Genomic DNA, 18,976 nt, shown 5'->3' with positions numbered 1-18,976 from the left:
ACCTCGATGAAAATTGATTATCTAAGCTAAACATCCTGTATAATTTAACGTGAGACAATCTTTATATGAAAATATCTTCAATAGTAGATGAAAATTGACTTCCTGTGTTAGACATCCTATATAATTCATCATGTAACAATCCAAATATGAAAATATCTCCAACAAAAGAAGAAAATTAGATTGTCTAAGTTAAACATCCTGTATAACTTAACGTGAGATAATCTTTATATGGAAGTATCTTCAACAATAGCTGAAAATTGACTCTTGTGTTGAACATTCTGTACAATTTAATCTGAGACATACTTTATATCAAAATATTCTTAATAATAGATGAAAATTGACTTTCTGTGTTAGACATCCTGCGTAATTTAATATGAGACAATCTATATATGGAAATATCTTCATCAAAAAATGAAAATCGATTTCCTGTATTCAAAATCATTTATTATGAGAGGATCTATATAAAAAAATATCTTAAATACTCGATGACAGTTTATGGCATGTGTGAGACATTCTGCATAAAGCATTATGAAACATATTTGGTGGTGTTCATCAGGAGGTCGCGTCTGAGGTGGCTGGGACATGTGAAGAAGATGCCTGGAGGACGGTGACTGAGAGGAAGACCGCACCCTTGTTATCAAAGGACATGTTAAAGAAAAAAAAGAAAATCATGAGACTTTAAATCACACTTAAACTGAATACTTTTCTTTTATATACTTAACCCTGTATAATTATTATTTAAAAATCTTGATTGATAACGAATTAATCTTCCACCTTTGTTAATTGAAAACTAACTAGTAAGCTTGACGTAGTAAATTTATTGATCCGTTTCCGTAGATTTTCAGTTGAAAAAAAAAATAAAACGATAGGATCAGTTCGAGTGGTAAGCGCGAATGAATTGGTAGCAGTAGTAAGTAGCTCAGTTACGGTAAACTCCTCAAATAAATAAGTAAAAAATTTACTTACACTTTCAAATTCTCACATAATATTTTGAAACAATATTTTCACAAATACAATATATATAGGGTGAATGTATACTATTAAAAATATAAAAATGTCCTTGAAAAATTATTTCGGTATCTAATCAACAAATGTTACAGATTATTAATTCGACATGCCTGAAAAACTGAATAAGTTCGAATTAGGTTATTCGCTGAAAGCATTTGGCAAAATTCCAGTATGCGAATACGTTTCTAGAAAAACAGGACTCACGGTTGTTATTGCTGAAGTGGAAGGACCAATTGTCACAGGACATTTTTGTTTAGGTAAATATTTCATCAATTATTCAAGGATATTGAGTTCTAATCAAATATATACTTTGTATACTGCATCCATTGTGATACTTTTGTTTATACAGGGTGGTTCAATAATAATGGGAAATATTTTAATGTAATCTTTCAACCTAAAATATTCGAATAAAATGAAACTTCCTAGTGAATTACGGGATGTTCTAATAAAAATTTTAAGCGTACGTATTCTACACCACAATCACTTAACTCCTGTTACAGGACGTACAGTAAAATCGCTAAATATGATAAGGTTACTTTACATTACTAATGAATAACCCTGTAAGAAATTATTTGAATTGAGCTTTAGGTTGGGTTTTATATATTTATTTTTATACTAGGTGATTCAATAATAAAACTATCACTTCATACAGAATTATTTTGTGTTTTATTTGGTAAAATTCTCATTACTATTTATTTAATATTTCGAAAAACATTTTATTACATTAATTAAAGATTAACGTCTCTAGTTACTCTAAAATTTCATCTAAAACTTCTTCTTTTTTTATCATTATTTAAACTAAAGATTTAACAATCATAGATCTAAACTTGTAAGCAATTCAGTGTACTCTGATTTACACTATTTGACATAATGGCGGTAATGAATAATGTTAAATCAACTGACTAAACTTAAAGGCCTACTATACTTTCTATATTATATTCACCAATATCCTGCCTAATCCTTTTGGTTGTAACTAAAAATGTTAATGAAAAAGTGTTCAGAAGGAAGTACAGTACATACATTTTCACCTAAAAATGGCAAGGATACGTCATATTACAAATAGAACACCCTGTTATAAACTTCATTTTATTTAAGTTGAGATTTAGGTTGAATTTTATTATTTTGAGGTTAAGAAACAATAAAAGCCTTTTGTTAATGAATGACCTTGGATTTATTAACAATTTCCTACCTTTTTATTAGATTGTAAAAAGCTAGTTTATAATTATTTGAATGCTGTATGGTGATCAAAAATCGTACACTAAATATGGCAAGGATGCATAACATTACAAATATGTAAGAAACTTTTTATCATTTTAGTTGAGATTTATATTGAATTTTTTTATTCTGAAGTCAAGATTCAATAAAAGCCTTTCGTTAATGAATGACCTTCAATTTATTAACAATCTGCTACATTTTTATTAGATTTCAAAAGACTAATCTATTTTTATATGTTTAAAATCTTGAATGGTGTTTCTTGTTGAAAATTGGAAACAATTTATAATAAATTCGGGGCATAAGTAATAATCTTCATTTAAATAAAATATAAAAGTGAAATTTGAACATTGATCAAATCGATTAGTATTATTTATTTTTTATAAATCGTCTTGATTTTAGTTTTATTTTGATTGTGATAAAAATCACTTTTATACCCTGATATGATTTTGGTTCGAATCTAAAATTTATTAACAAAAACATGTCAAAGAAGTTCAAAAATTAAATATTCATGGTCGATAATAAACATTTTTGAAATATTTAGATATGAAATACAAGAAAAAATTCTTTTTTGATGTAATTAAGATAATAATAATAAACATGATGTTTTTGAAAAAGCGTGAAAAGCAAAAAGTTTTTATTACAAAATATGGGAATTGAAATTTCCAATAGAATTGATATTTGCGATAAACAATTCAAAATAAAAAATACAAAAATGTGATTTTCCATTTTTTTTTTATTTTTAACCATATTTACAAAGCCTAATAGATGTTAGTTATTTTTTTTTATGATGTTTTGTCTTGATTTTAGTTCTCTTTTCTTAGAAAACTGATTTTTATGAAAAGAGATCTAAAATCAAAACAAAAAATCACGAAAAACATATGAAAAGGTCTAAGAAGGAAAAAGTTGAGGAAAATTATATTTTTTTATTGTTTCAAAGTTGCTACAACAATTTATAAATTGTCTGTGGCTTCTTTAATTGAGTGTTGTCTGTTTTTAAATTAGATGACCTTGCAAATTATGACTAATTTTGAAAAATTTAACTACTGCTATTATTAAAAAGGTCAATTTATATGTAATCTTAGCGATTCACTTCAATGAAAGAATATTCTTAAGCAATATAAATCAAAAATGGAAACTAAAATGATGAATACTTGAGTTTAATTTTTTTCTAGCAACCGAAACGTTCGATGATGATGGGTTACCACACACTTTGGAACACTTGATTTTTCTGGGAAGTTTACACTATCCATATAAGGGAGTGTTGGATCTATTGGCAAACAGATGTCTGGCTTCCGGTACGAATGCTTTTACTCAAACGGACCATACTTGTTATACTATGGAAACAGCTGGGAGCGATGGTTTCCTGGCACTTCTTCCCATATATCTGGAACACATTCTTTATCCTACTCTGAAGGTAAACGAATTGTCAAATTTTTGATATTACTACAGGGTATGGCACCTACTTTTGAAATAGATTTCTTATTAATGCGGACGCGTTGGAAACTTGATCGTCGTTGTGGTAAAAGAATTTTTCCTAAGTAATACCGGTACTTACGAGATGTACTTTTCTCCAAATGAAATTGCTACAAAACAAACTACAGCAATAGTCACTATTAAGTGTATTTTTCGTTTCTAAATAGCCTTGCTAATCCTATGTTCATTTCTAATGGTCCAGTTCACTCAAATGCTCTTGGTGTATAGAGATGAATCCAGGTTTCATCCATGGTCACAAATCAAAGCACAAAAATTGTTTTTAGTTTACCTAAACAGCTCTAAACAGCCATCTAAATGGCCAATTCGTTGTTCGTTTTGTTCCATCGTGTGGAAACTTGATATCAATTTGCAAAGAAGTATTTTCATGCTCGAGTTTTCATGTCCAATGATTTTATTGAACGATTTTCCTCGATTTTCCGATGTAACCGCTTCTTGGTCTTCTTGCTTTAATAGAGGGATGAAGAAAAGAGTCAAAAACATTGTTTTCAATCAAAGTCTTCATCTCGACGATATTTTCCCGTTTAAAAAACAATGAAACAGGGATTGAACACAAAATGTGACAGTTGTCATTTGATTAATTCAAGTGATTTTTATTGATCGATGCAACTATTTAATTTGTACTACTTAACATTTGCAGATCTTAGTTTTGTTCGCGGGACTGATTCCGAATCGGTTTAGGGACCGATCGCATGCGCATTTTCAAAATTGCGGAGGGGAAATGGACAATTTTGAAAATGCGCATGCGATCGGTCCCTAAACCGATTCGGAATCAGTCCTGCGAACAAATTTTTCAAAACAACCGTTGACAATAAACATGTTACATTTTTGTTGATTAAAGTTTATCTTGTTAGCTTACTATCTTAATCCGGAAAACTCGAACGGATATTCCTAATATTTCACGACCTTTGTTGAGATTTAATCTCGTTTATACTTATAAATTTTTCATATTTTCACGATTCGAAATTGTTTACAAATACTTTAATTACAGCATATTAATCAGAATTAACTTTATACATAATGTCTCGACTCATATCTTATTGTATATTTATAAAATTAAAACCCGTATAAAGTCTCTTCCAAATGATGGTTAATATTGGATAATTTTTTGGTCTATATGCCTTACGTGACATTGAATTCTATCACGAGCCAGTCATCGGTTTACTATCCTTTTCGATTTGTAATTGGAAGCCGTTGATCGGTTTTGGCATTTTTACCCTCATCAGCGTAAAGTTTACATATACAGAGTGTACCGTACAAAACAGTCCACCCCCTATGTTTATCAGATTTTAAGGAGACGTTGAAATGGTACCATAGAACAGGCTAAGGCCCACAAAAAACTGTAGCATCTGCGAAAAAGAATAAGAACATTAAATTTCAATTTCAAACCCTTCACTTATTTTATTTTTAAATAAGAGATATACCATGTTTGGGCGTCATTATACAAGGATGGTCCCAACAAAGAAAATTTCTCCTTTTTGCACCATACACTTTTTCCAGCGATGTTTAATGAGTTCGATACCCTTTTTATAATAAGAATCTTCAAGCTCCTCAACAAAACCATTAATTACCGACATCATCTTTTCATTATTAGAAAGTCTTTGACCACCAAGTCATTTTTTCAAGTCTGGGAACAGAAACTAATGCGAGGGGGCTAAATCCGGCGATAGGGTTGCTTGAGGTAGCAATTCAAACTTTAATTCGATTATTTTGACTATTGCAATAACGGATTTGTGAGCTGGTGCTAAGTCTTGATGAACCAACACTTTCTTCTTAGCCAAATGCTGCCGCTTTTGCTCGATTTCCTCGTTCAATCGTTGCAATAAGTTCGCAAAACACTCGCCGTTAATAGTTTTTCCTTCCCATCCCAAAAAATCGACGCCTGCAGACGGAACCTTCTATGAAACCGGTTTCTTGTTGTTGTTATGTGGAGTAATGGATCCATGTTTTATACAGAGCTATGAAACGGCGCAAAACACGGCACCCATCTTGCGCACAGGTTTCTAGTGTCCAAATTTTCAGTTAATGTGATGTAACGCACTTTTCGAAATGCCTAAAATGTCTGCTAACTCGCGCACTTTCAGTCGACGATCATCCAGTGGATTCTCTTCAACATTTCTGGAGTCGACACCTCATTTGGTCGATCAGTGCGATGCTGGTGTTCGTAGTTCGTTTAAAATCAGAGTAGAATCTAGTTCAGGTTGTTGGGCTAAAGCGTTTCAAATTGTATCACATAACCCTCAAAAATTGGGTAGCAACGGCATAGAGCAGAGAAAACTGGAAGCATTTGGAGGAGACCTATGTCCAGCGGTGGACGAGATAAGGCTGAATGATGATGATGATGAATCCTCAAAATCCAATGAATATAATGTCAATTATCAGAATAGACTGTTTTTTGTGTGGCCCGCGCTGTATTTATATTACCTCTGATTTGAACAAAAGAAGCTTCAAGACATATTTCTGTAGAAAGAGTTTTCATGTCGAGGGTGATTTTTATGTATAAGTTTAATTTTTTATTTCAGGATGAAGCTTATGTAACAGAAGTTCATCATATTACAGGAGACGGTAACGATGCCGGTGTTGTTTACTGTGAGATGCAAGGTAGAGAAAATTCCGCCGAATCCAGATTACAAACAGAAGTCTTGAGATACATTTACCCCGGACGTTGTGGATATTCCTCAGAAGTTGGTGGAAGAATGAAAAATCTAAGAGAATCTACTTCTAATGAAAAGGTAATTAAATTTTCTATTTTATTAAATTATGTACCCAATCAAATGCTGTATTATATTTTATATTAATAATAAAATTTTCTATTTCAAGTGTAGGGCATTCCACAAGGCTTTTTACCGACCAGAAAATCTTAAAATTATCATATGCGGAAAGGTTGAAGCACAAGATGTTTTTGACTCTCTAACTAATCTAGAAGAACTGATTCTTTCAAAGGTAATAACCCAATTAATTCAATAACCCATCTAACCTAGTTGTTGTACCAAATGTAAGGTTTCTAGTGAGCTACAGCCTCGAAGGATAACAGTTCCTCCACTCTTAAACCCGCCCATCAACGCGCATTGCTCTTGACAAAAGTTATCGCCCGCTGAGATTCACCAGCAACTGTCTGAGGTTAATGATAAAGACTGCATGACGTCCCTAAATGGTGTAGGGCTTTGGTTAAGAAGTTCTGGAAGAAAAATGGAGTGGAAGACCGCTGGTTGTAGATACGAATCTCCAAAAACTGCTCAAAGATCAGAAGGTCACTATCCGCGAACATCCAGAAGATTCCTGAAGCTTCCTATGGTACAATTGAAAAAATTAACAAAAATGTTGGGTTATCTTGGATCCTCCGGATACAAGAAGCAACGCTTTGACTGTACTGGTAAGTTTCTTCAACAAATTGAGGAGTACACAACAAGAAGTTGGACGTTTCATTCCATCCGATCTCGTCAGTGATTCACCGCCATCAAAGAAATTAAAACAGACGCAGTGGGTAGGAAAGGTTATGGCAACTGAGCTTTGGGGATTCTCCTCATTGATTTCATACAATTTCTACCGACGCTCAACTTCATAGATATTGTGAAACATTGACCGAACTTCGAAGAGTAATCTAGAATCGTCAGAGAGGACGATTGACGGCACTTGTGGTACTTCTTCGCGACATCGCTCAACACCAAGTCGTTCGTTAACTATAGGAGAAGTAGACTTTTATGCCTCATCAGCTCGGATTCAGCTCGATTTTCATTTCCTCTCCAAGCTTAAAAAATATTAAGAGCGTGGATAAAATTCGAGTAGAAGAGTAGGCACGCGCTTCCTCAACGGATTGGCGGCGATTTCTTCGACTACAAAAGCTGAGGCATCGACTTTAAAAGTGTGTCAAAGAAAATAGGCAACGGTGGAAGTTTTTCAATGAATACAAATAAATATGGGAACTTCACCTTTGGTACACTTTTGGTACGACCTAATTTATTGATTTTTGCAAGTTATAATTGATTAGCCAAACTAATTTTATGTTATCTTGATATTTAACACAATTCGACATAAATAATACCAAAGAAATTATATGTTTAGGGAAAATTTGATCCATTCGAACGTCCTTGGCAAACTCCAATTCCCCCTGTTCCCGAATCGAAAGATATGGTAGTTAAATATCCATCCGACGAAGAAACTAACGGAATGTTCTGTGCTGCATTCAGAGGACCATCTTTGGTTGATGATTATTATACAGTCGAAGCGGTTCTAATATTGTTGGAATATTTGTCTACGTACGCAACTTCACCATTAAATAAAATGTTTGTCGAAATTGACGATCCAGACGCAAGTGCGGTAAGTATATGTTTCTGCTACCAACAACTTATCGACTCAACTCCAGTTTACCTTCAGTCTCTGTAGACGATATTTTGGTTATCGAAACGCGCCTCAGACAGTGTAATTGTGAATATGCTGGTGTAGGAATAGTGTAAATAGTGTGTTCAGTCCTTTCCAAATACTCGATGAGGAATATTTCGTCTAGTATGGTCGCTTCTGGTGGATGTCACCAGGTCCAGTCCACTTGGATCTTCGCCAGAGTGATTCAATTATATAGTGGTGGATACATGATCACATATCGAAGCAAAAAATGTTTTTTATCCATTTAAACATCTCCTAATATCCCTCTAAATCATGTGAACGTTGTTATTTCTGTTTCATCTTTAGGAAGTGAAGATAAACTAAATTCAGTCTCTGAAGACGATAATTTTGGTTATCGAAACACGCCTCAGACAGCCTCATTGTGAGTATGCTAGTTTACAGTCCTTTCTAAATACCCTTAGAGAAATATGCCGTCCGTTATGGTCGCTTCTGATGGATGTCACCAGGTCCAGTCCACTTGGATTTTTGCTAGTGTTATAGAGGTACATAGTGGTAAATCTATGGACACATTTTGACGCAAATAAATGTTTTTAGTTTACCTACAAATATTCTTCTAAATCATCCAAATGTTATCATTTTTCTTCCATCTTCAGGAAGTGAAAATAAACTAAATTCAGTCTATGAAGACAGTAACTGTGTCTGACAATGTAATTGTGAGTTTTGGTGTAGTGGCAAGATAAACAGTGTATTCAGAATTTAGAAATCAAGTTTTCTACTTGAAATTTTGACATAACAATCCCTAGAAGATTCTTAAAGTTCGGTAGAACTTTTTCTAAACATTTAGAGAACACTCCAGATAGTTCCTCAGCTATATAATCATTAAGACGAAGGCCACAATACAATTAAAATAAGAAGAAGGTTATCTTGTAACTTGCTGAACTTGTTTACCAGCAAAATAGCCACCGAAAGGAAATAATAAACTCAGTAGCTCACTACGTCTATTATACCTCCAAAAGATGTTTGGTGCGCCAAGAATGAAGTCCCTGAAGACGATAATTAGTTTTTCCAAACGCGTCTTAGACGATGCGATTGTAGGTGTTCAAAATTCAGTAGAACTGTTCTGCGTTCCAAATCTATCTCTTCTGATTAGTGTTTCCAGAAACTTACTAAGCGAGTTCAGTCTACTTGTGTTGAGGTCGTTCTTCGGGGACAAAATTCACCTTGGTAAGCTTCCAGTTTGTTGTTTTGTCTTGATCTAGTTGATCTAGTTTAGTTCTCAATTTGCTAGTATCTTTATACTGTCTAGTCCTGGTGCTTTGTCATTTTGGATACTTCTAGCTACGTTGACCATTTTTTGATTAGTAAAAAGTTCAATGTTACTAATCTTGGTCATTTTTCTGTTTTGGTTAGAAACAGTTTTATAATAATTTCCTTCTTTTGGACAATCGTAATCACTACAAAATTGTTGTTCTCCATATTAATTATAGAAATTATTTTTAGGCTGGAACAGACGTGGGTAGATACTCAGAAATATGCTTGTATGTAATACTACAGGATGTCCCAGTTGATAAATTACCTACAATCGGACATAAACTGAAGGAACTGTTTATGAATATAGTCAAAGAAAAGGACATCGATATGATACAGATCCGCAACATTTTAGAAAAAAATAAACAGTCGAATTTGAGCGAGCTGGAAAGCTCAGCTCATAAACTAGTTCCAACAACAGTAATTGAGTACATGCTCTACGGAAGATCTATCGAAGACGTAAGTTATTTAAAGTGAGGTTATGTTATTTTCTCTTATTTACAATTTGCAGTTGGTGCAACGTTTCAATCCTTTAGATATAATAAATAAAATGTTGGACGAACCGAAATCTTTCTGGTTGGAAATTTTCGATAAATATTTCGTGAGTAATCAACAAGCCGTGTTTATACAATGCACCCCTTCGATTGAGGTACAACAACAAATGGCTAAAGAAGAAAAAGAAAGAATAGAACGTCAGATCGAGACGTTAAAACCGCGGGGGTTGTTGGAGAAGAAAAAACTTTTGGAAGAAGCGATAACTCATAACGAGAGACCGCCACCTCAGGAAATGCTCACATCTGTACCGATTCCCGGATTGGAATCGATAAAATTCCACAGTATCGAGAGATTTAATAGCGATTCGGAATCGAAAGAAAAAATCGATTTGTCGAACACTCCAGTTTTTACTTATTTCGATAATTTGGAAAGCAATTTCGTTTTTGTAAGTATATTTATTTCAAATTAAATATTTTATCTAAATTTCATTGATTATTGTGTGTACCAGGGTTATATGAAAAGTTTACGATCTTAATTGAGGATTGAAAAAATTTTCGAATTAGGAAAATATATATTTTTGTAATTTTTTGTTGTATGGAAATTGTCTCGATTTTAATAATTTTTTTTCATTTTCGTTTTTACTGCGGATTTATGAAAATTACGTGAATAAGAAAAATAATCAATTTCAGAGCTTTCAATGTTCATGTAATTGTTGATAAATTTTTTACAGGTTATCAAATGAAGATTTTATATTTTTTTGGTTGATTAATACAAAAAATCCTACGAGCTAAAAAATATACATTTAAAAATGTTGATTTTTCAAGAAATCTAGAACAATCTTAATTTTCCTTGTTTTTTCATCAAAAAATTCACATTTCCTGACATATTATCGTTTATTTTCTTATCTATAAAGAGAAAAGAAACAAATTACAGAAAATTTTATGAAAATTATGATTCTTCTTCTTGTTTTTACAGCTTGAATAAATGAGAATTCCTCTCAAAACCTACATTTTCTTACATATTATCATTTTTTTTGATCTTTTACAAATTGTTGATTTTTCATGTTTTTACAACTTAAAATTTTTTGTAAATAATCTAATGAAGTTTTTACATATTTTTTCTTTGTCCATAGAGAAAAAAATTTGGAAAAACTCTACAAAAATCTTAATTTCCCTTGTTTTTCATCAAGAAATTGACATTTCCTCGCATATTATCGTTTTTTTTCTTATCTATAACGAAAAAAGAAACAAATTACAGAAAATTATATTATAAATAAATTATGGTTTTTCGTATTTTTACTGCTTGAAAAAATAAAACCTCTCAAAACCTACATTTTCTTACATGTTATCGTTTTTTTCATTCTTTTCTTAATCTATACACAAAAATTCAGGAAAACTTCACGAAATTATTGATTTTTCATGTTTTTAAAGCCAAATTTGAAAAAATTGTACAAAAATGTTTTTACGTTTTTATGTTTTTAAAACTTAAAATAATAACAATTCCTCTCAACATTGTCATCTTCTCCAATATTATCGTTTGTACTTTTTGCAACTAATGTAATGAATTTTTTTTAGATTTTTTTCTTAGTCTACACAGAAAAATTCGAAAAAACTAAAAGAATTTTGATTCTTCATGTTTTTATATCATAAAATAATGGCTCAAAATTGACTTTCTCTCACATATTATTATTTGTATTTTTTACAAGTGATCGAAACAAGTTTTTTTGTAGTTTTTTCTGTATAAAAAAAATTGAAAAATATATATACAAAAATATTGATATTTCATGCTTAAAAGACTTTCAATTCTAAAAATTTATCTCTTCTCACATATATTTATATATTTTTTCCTCAGTCTATACAAAAAACCAAAGTGTTTGTTTTTTATGTTTTTACAGTTTAAAATAACAAAAATCCTTTTCAAAATTGATATTTCCTCACATATTATCGTTTGTTGTTTTAAAAGTAATCGAATTGGAGTTTTTATATATAATTTTTCCGAATCTATACCAAGAAAACAATTAAATTGATAAAATTATACAAAATTTCCATTTTCCCCGCTTAAAATAATAAAACTTCCTATCAAAAATGATCTTTTTGAAATGATGATTTTTTGGAAGTAATCGAATCAAGTTTTTTTATAGTTTGTTCTTGGTCTATACAAAAAAAACAAAATTAAAAAAAAAACTGTACGAAAATGTTTGTTTTTAAGGTTTTTACAGTTTGAAATAATAACACTTCCTTTCATAATTGTAATCTATTCCAAAATCATCATTTGTATTTTTATTATAATTAATCTAATGAGGTTTGTGGATAATTTTTTATTAATCTATTTAAAAAATTCGAAAAAACTAAACAAAATGTGCTGATTCTTCATGTTTTAGCACCTTAAAATAATGAAACTTCTCAAAGTTGACATCCTCTTACATAATATAGTTTAAACTCCTTTTTAAGTAAACAAATGAAGTTTCCCCATATTTTGTTCTTAGTATATACAAAAAACACAAAAATCATAATATCATAATCATAATAAACAACTTAAAATTTAAAAAAAATTCTCTCAAAATTGACAAAATGTCTCTAGTTCAAGTCTAATATAAAAAAATTATACCTAACCTCAAATATTAGTCCAAGTCAAGTTTAATGTGAAAAAAATTCACATAATCTCAAATATTAGTCCAAGTTCAAGTCTAATGTGAAAAAAATATACATAACCTCAAATATTAGTCGCAAATTAAAACGAATCTCATAAAATTTTCGATTCAGATCATCGTAACGTTGGATACTACCGGCGTACCGTCGGAATTGAAAAAATACATCCGCCTTTTTCTCAAAAGTTTAACCGAACTACCAATCGAACGAGACGGAATATTAATATCGTACGAAGACGTAGAAACTCAAATAAGCAACGATACAATCGGAGTAATGTCCAGTTTGGGTATTCAAGGATCCGACGATTTTAGCGCCGGATCTTATTCTTCGATCGCTTCCATCACAATGCAAGTCGAAGCATCCAAATACGAAATAGGTTTTAAATGGATGAGCGATTTGTTGTACAAGACCGTTTTCACGCCAGAAAGATTGAATATTATCGTTAATAAAATTAATAATTCTGTCGCAACGTTCAAAAGGGATGCGACCAATGTCGTTTCATATATTATGAACGGACTAAGATTCCAACCTGGTAAGTTAACGTTTATTGTAGTTTTTCATATAGTTAACAATTTGCTTAGTACAAATGAAGAAGTTCGTATAAAATAATCAAAACTTTCCTCGAATTATTGCATTGGAACTGTCTTGCAGGATCCTGTCTTGGTCTTAAGAGAATGTTGGTTTTGGTCTAGTAAATGTGGTCTAGATCTTGTAGTCTGTAAAGTGGTCTTGTTCTTCCAGGATCCAGTCTTGGTATCAAGACTTCTTCTCTAATGTCTTTTTGTCTTTTGATTCTTATTGTATTTTGTGGTGTACTTCTCTTGTGTGTCCTGTGTTACTATTCAAACATCTGCCAACTATTTTGTTTCCTATTCATTCCTATAATTTGATTTTCTTTTCTTACTCTGTTCACTATCATCGCCTTGCTTTTCCATCTTTTGTGGTATTTACTGTATCTAACGTTATGTATCAATTCCGTTTCGATAACCAAGTTATCATCTTCAGGGACCTTCAATTCGAAGACACATGTCGGTGTAAAGACAAACATTTTGTAATTTTTTTCCAGATAGCAACATTATCCAGACTGGTGTATTACAACAATATAAATTACTAACAGAAGTACAGTCGAAACTTGAATGTGGTGATACTGAAGAACTGATTGGGAATCTTGAGAAGGTTCGAAAAATTTTAAGCGATCCTTCTAATGTTGTCGTATACGTTTCTGGAAATTTGAATCTTCTAAATAATCCTGTGAGACCTATTAGTGAATTTATACCACCAGGAACAGCTGATATTGTAAAACAATACAAGTTAGTATGACATTCAGATATTTTTTTATTTGATCCGAAGCTATATGAAATTCTTCGCGCCAATTCTAGAATAGGATAACTTTGTAATTACTCAGGCAATAGTTGAAATGAGAAGATTATTTTTTTTGTTTTAGATTGAGTGTCACACCAGATTACGATCTACTGAAAAAGTTGAAAGGCTCTAACCAAGGTTGTGTTGTTGGAATTGGATCTTTGGAATCGTCAAACTTTTTCCAAACGGCACCTAGCATACATTCCAAGAATGATCCAGATTTGGCCGCCTTACGTGTGTTTATTAATTATTTGGCACAACTTGAGGTACAAAAAATATCTCATATCCATTCTTTTCCTTCCCCAGATCTCTTTCACGTCATTTTGAGACTTTTCAGTTCCTTTTTATCCACATTTCCTACTGTTCCCGATCCTGTTCTATCCAACTTTTCCTGGGTATTCTTTCCTTTGCTACTTCATTCATTTGTCGCGTTGTTTTTTTCTCTTCCTCTTTTCTGTGCTATTTGTTGTAGCCAATTTTTCCTGGTTCTTCCTCTTCGTCTTTCCTTGTGCCTCTTCTCCTGACTGTTCTTGTTAGGCTCTTTTGGATCTCAATACATCCGCCAACCATTTTGTTTCCACTTCAATCCTATAATTACAACGGTTACCCATCCCAGCTGCTATTATTATACTCTGTGTCTTTCTGTTCATCACCTAAGTTTCTATTTATTTTAGGGTCCGCTATGGAAACAGATCCGTGGAAAAGGCTTCGCTTACAGTTACTCAATTTTATGCGTAACCTGTGAAGGTTTAATTTATCTATCATTCGATAGAGCTACCAACGTGGTTGGAGCTTACAAAGAAACTAAAGCAATTGTTGATAAACAGTTAGAAACTAAAGTGTGGGACGAGGCGTTATTGGAATCGGCAAAAAGTAGTTTGATGTTCGAAATTATAAATTTGGAGAAAACACTTTCGGATGTCACTGACGTATCGTTTAGGGCGAATTTCGATGAAGTGGATTATGATTTTAATCAGTACGTAGAGCGTTCAAAAAGTTATGAGATGTCAATTAATACACACCAATAACATTCAAAATTAAACCATTTGGTCCTTCGAGCCGGATATTAACTAGCGGCTCGAAGAACCAGATCATTTAATTGTGTTTTATGGTATTTTAATTTTTCAGGAAATTTTTGAAGGCGATTAAAGATGTAACGTGCGATGATTTAAATAGAGTTGGGGAACAATATATGGCTTCGTTATTTGATCCGAAACAGGCTAGGACTGCCATCGTTACTGATCCAGCTAAATTAGAAGAAATAGCTGAGGGTTTTAAAGAGTGAGTTTCTTTTATAAAATTTATCAAAAGTGGAAATTTTTCCCTCCTAATACTAAATAATCCCAGGTGTACTATTTTCTATATTTTTTTTTGCAATTTGCAATCGATTCCTCTCTCTATATACTCTATTAAAAATATTGTAACAAGGTTAGTTCAGTTATTCTTCTTTATTTTCCTGCTGGGCCTTTGTCTACATGGATAGACAGTTATTGGATGTTTTGGAGTATATTAGAAGTTTCTAAAATGTTCTAGAACTATTCTGAAGAGCTGATAAGAAGATTCTAGGTTCTCTGATTGGCTATTGGAGCATCTTACAACAGATGAGATAAAATTTTTTTGTTATTTATATGTATGATTTTACCAATCAAGGATTAACAGGAATCAATTTTTATAATTTAAAATTTAGACGTTATCTTTATTTTCGAGGAGGATAACAGTAAATTTATATTCGATTGAAAACATTAAGGAATAATGTAACAAGGCTATGTTGTTCTTCTTTCCTATATAACCGGGCCTTTGTCTATATGGTTAAGCAGTTATTGGATGTTTTGGAGTGTATTAGAAGTTTCTAAAATGTTCTATAACTATTATTTAGAGCTTATGAAAATATTCTAGGTTCTCTGATTGGCTATTGGAGCATCTTACAACAAAAGAGATCAAAATCTTTTGTTATTTTTGTGTAATTAACATCCGATGGTACAATTTCACTGTCATAGTTGATAAATTGCTTTCTAACTGTTATAAAAGTGAACAATTCAAGATTTATTAAAAGTTTTTGTTAAAAAGGAGAATAAAATTGAATCGTCGGGCTCAATAGTGTCACATACTATCAAAACAAAATGTTATAAAAGGTTATTCTTCTTCTATCTGTTACTTGGCCTTTTTCTATTTGTTTATGCAGTTACAGAATATGCTAAAAATGATCTAGAACTGGAACTAGAATATTCCAAGACGTGTGGATCATAAAATAAATTTCATTATACAGTATGTGTTGAATAATGATTAGTATTTTGATGATAACTCGCTATTTTGCTACGTATTTATTTTATATTTTTAGGTTAGGTCTTCTATTGGATGTTTACAATTCACTCGAAGACAGTTTTTTGAATGAATTGTAATAACCGGGTATATAAAGAAAATAATTGAGGAAATGGAAAATATATTTTATTATTAAACGCTTTGTTAAACTTTTTAGCGAATTAAATATATATCTCATTTGTTTGGACAGTGTTTTTTTTATTTTATCCTTACCATACATAAGCAACCTTTTCCTTTTATCACTAACAGAATAAATATATTGACGATGAAATTTACTTAAATGTATACTATTTTCTATTCCTTTGTTATTTCATTCATTTCCCCTCTATTTCTCTTTTGTGTGCTACTTTTTCTGCGTCTTCTTTTCGGTTTCTTATAAGGCTCTATTGGCCTTTTCTTTTTGTGTCCATACCGGTTCAAATATCTTACTATTTTCAATTTTTTGGCCATTTAATTGATTTGTCCCTCTATTTATCTTTTCTGTGTTAGGTACTTGTTATAATCACCTTCTTCCGGATCTTCTTTTCGGTCTTTTTTTTTGGATTACGAACTCTTCCAAATTTCTTTCCATCAATCGCGGTAAACTTCAAACCATTTTCTGATGTTGAGACGTACATTCGCTGGGTAGATGTTCTGCTGTCTCTATGGCTTGCTAACAGAATCTATAGTTGTCGTTCTTGTCATCCCTACCATCTTAAGGTGACATTTTACCTATTAGAAGACCGGTCACCAGTTTTGGGTATCTCATGAAGTTCATCAGACTACTAGATGATATATTTGTCAATCTGTTGGTTAGTTTTAAACTTGTTGAGCTTGTTTATATGACAACTGAAGAGGTTAAAATATTTTTCTACTGTCTGCTTCTTCTTTGCCTGATTGGGGTTACTGGCCTCAAGGCCACTTGGCTAACAACATAATGTAAATGTCTTTCTGGTGAGTTGGTTTCAACAGTTTGAAAACCAGAGTGACACATGGAAATTGATACAAAACAACTAGAAAATACTCAATTCACCATCAAAAATTTCATTTTGAACATACTGGTACCACTATACTAACAAGATAATCCTTCAGGGTCTGAAGACGATAACTTGGTTATCGAAACGCACGTCAGACAGCGTAATTGTGAGTGTTGGTGTAGTGGTAGTGTAAATATCACCAACGGTACCTTATCTTCTTTAAAATGACAGAAACAAACCAATTTTCATGCATTTTGAGAATAAATTTTAAAATTTTAATACGAGTTCCTGAGTCCCAAATGGTTCAATTTGTTCCATAGTTTTAAGTTACGTGCATTTTTAGTTATTTAGTTTTGGTCTTGTCAAAAGATAAAAAAGAAGAAGATATGACAGTGATAAAGAATATGGTAGCTTGTAAACCTTATAATGAAAGTTCTAATAAACAAAACTGCTAGTAGATGAATAAAGTTTCAATAAACCATATAAAAACCATAAATTTAACAACATACAACGAAGCATGGTGTCAAAAGTGAAGTCGAAATGTGCATTTTTATTTATTTAGTTTTGGTCCTGTCACAAGATAAAAAAGAAGTAGATATGACAGTGATAAAGAATATGGTAGCTTGTAAACCTGATAATGAAAGTACAATTATAGACCGCATTGTGTTACTAATGTTGGAAGAAAGCCAAATTTTATCCTTTATATGCTACTTCTTTCCTTTCTGATTGCCTAGAAGGGTAGAAAATGATTGGTTATTAAAAAAATCTGGATAAAATGTAGGTAACCCTCTTCAAGGGGTGGCTTTCGCTCTTAAATTGAAGATACAATAATCGTGAAAAGTTTGAAATGTGGGATTGTGTCTATAAACACTTCTAAGTCTATTCTATCTATTTACTTCGAAAATGAACATTTTTAACGAAGTTTTATTTAAATAATACCCGGTATAAGTACTTGAAATATGCAGTGCACGTATTTTACACCATCTGCAGGATTCACCGAGAAAATTTCTCGATATTATCGAGTAAAAGAACGATCGAAGGTACCCGTCGCGATAATTAAACGGAAATGAGTACCCGGGCGACTTCCTAAGCGATTAACGATTACGTAATCTCTCAAGAAACGGCTGCTCTGATTGCCTAGGGCAGCGCGAACCGATTCCTTTTCTGTATGTAACGAGGAAATATTTATGAATGTTGGTTATTAGGTAAATGAGAATAATTGCGAATTTTTGTTTTAATAATTCAAGAAAGGTGTGGCGAGTTTTATGGTAGTACAGTGTAAACACAAAGGCGGTTTAATGACAGAGTGGACACAGAAAGATTAAACATTACAGAAATGCAAAAAAACCGCGTAAAAATGAAACTATACAAAACAATGATTCTAAAAATAGATTTTTTCAATTTCTTCGTCAAATTTTCATGCAATACAAGAAAATATGAATCACCGGGCAATACTTCACGTTTTTACCGAGATCTTTACTTCACTTTTCTACTTTGACTGTCTTGAAATAGGGAAAATAAAAAATATTCTATATAACAAATCCAAAAAGACAGGTTATAACATAAATAACAAAATGCTACGAATTAAAAGAAGTGCAATACCGAACTAAATACCAAGTGATAATAAATCATCCCTTAAATGGAGAAGAGAAAATGAAAGAGTGGAAGAAAAATGGAAGAGACTTAAAAAGCTACCAAAGAGACATGAGGAGTATCAAAAATATCTAAACATAACAAAAACGTAAAGAGTACCGAGTGGTAGATGGAGCAGCTGAGAAAATTAACAAAAGATAAAAAAAAATAAATGAATGAAATACTTATATACAAAATATG

General features: G+C 31.9%; 1 protein-coding gene across 3 annotated transcripts; it reads left to right on the top strand.

Annotated features, from left to right (window-relative positions):
* The first annotated feature begins 783 nt into the window (after positions 1-783).
* Positions 784-16,376, top strand: LOC130903964 (uncharacterized protein C05D11.1-like). 3 transcript variants are annotated; one of them, XM_057816423.1, is made up of 14 exons: positions 784-910; positions 1,101-1,265; positions 3,396-3,637; positions 6,237-6,446; positions 6,535-6,657; positions 7,777-8,031; positions 9,556-9,822; positions 9,875-10,303; positions 12,621-13,038; positions 13,573-13,816; positions 13,951-14,134; positions 14,543-14,844; positions 14,997-15,149; positions 16,207-16,376. In XM_057816423.1, exons 2-14 carry the CDS (start codon positions 1,115-1,117, stop codon positions 16,265-16,267), a joined length of 3,039 nt encoding a protein of 1,012 aa, XP_057672406.1. In that variant the 5' UTR covers positions 784-910; positions 1,101-1,114; the 3' UTR covers positions 16,268-16,376. The 3 variants fall into 3 exon arrangements, with proteins under 3 accessions (XP_057672406.1, XP_057672407.1, XP_057672408.1); XM_057816424.1 differs by having other exon boundaries at positions 874-928; XM_057816425.1 differs by lacking the exons at positions 784-910; positions 1,101-1,265 and adding an exon at positions 2,121-2,301.
* The last annotated feature ends 2,600 nt before the right edge of the window (positions 16,377-18,976 follow it).

Source organism: Diorhabda carinulata, chromosome 2, assembly GCF_026250575.1.
Source record: "Diorhabda carinulata isolate Delta chromosome 2, icDioCari1.1, whole genome shotgun sequence".
Classification (NCBI taxonomy): domain Eukaryota; kingdom Metazoa; phylum Arthropoda; class Insecta; order Coleoptera; family Chrysomelidae; genus Diorhabda; species Diorhabda carinulata.
The sequence above is the reverse complement of the archived record's forward strand: the minus strand, read 5'-3'. Positions and strand labels throughout refer to the sequence as shown.

What these genes read in the sequence shown, in the direction of transcription:
- LOC130903964 (XM_057816423.1), top strand. Translation starts at nt 1,115, where the DNA reads ATGCCTGAAAAACTGAATAAGTTCGAATTAGGTTATTCGCTGAAAGCA. An exon ending in TTCTTTATCCTACTCTGAAG is followed by an intron (nt 3,638 to 6,236) that starts GTAAACGAATTG and finishes TTTTTATTTCAG; the next exon opens with GATGAAGCTTATGTAACAGA. An exon ending in ACGATCCAGACGCAAGTGCG is followed by an intron (nt 8,032 to 9,555) that starts GTAAGTATATGT and finishes AATTATTTTTAG; the next exon opens with GCTGGAACAGACGTGGGTAG.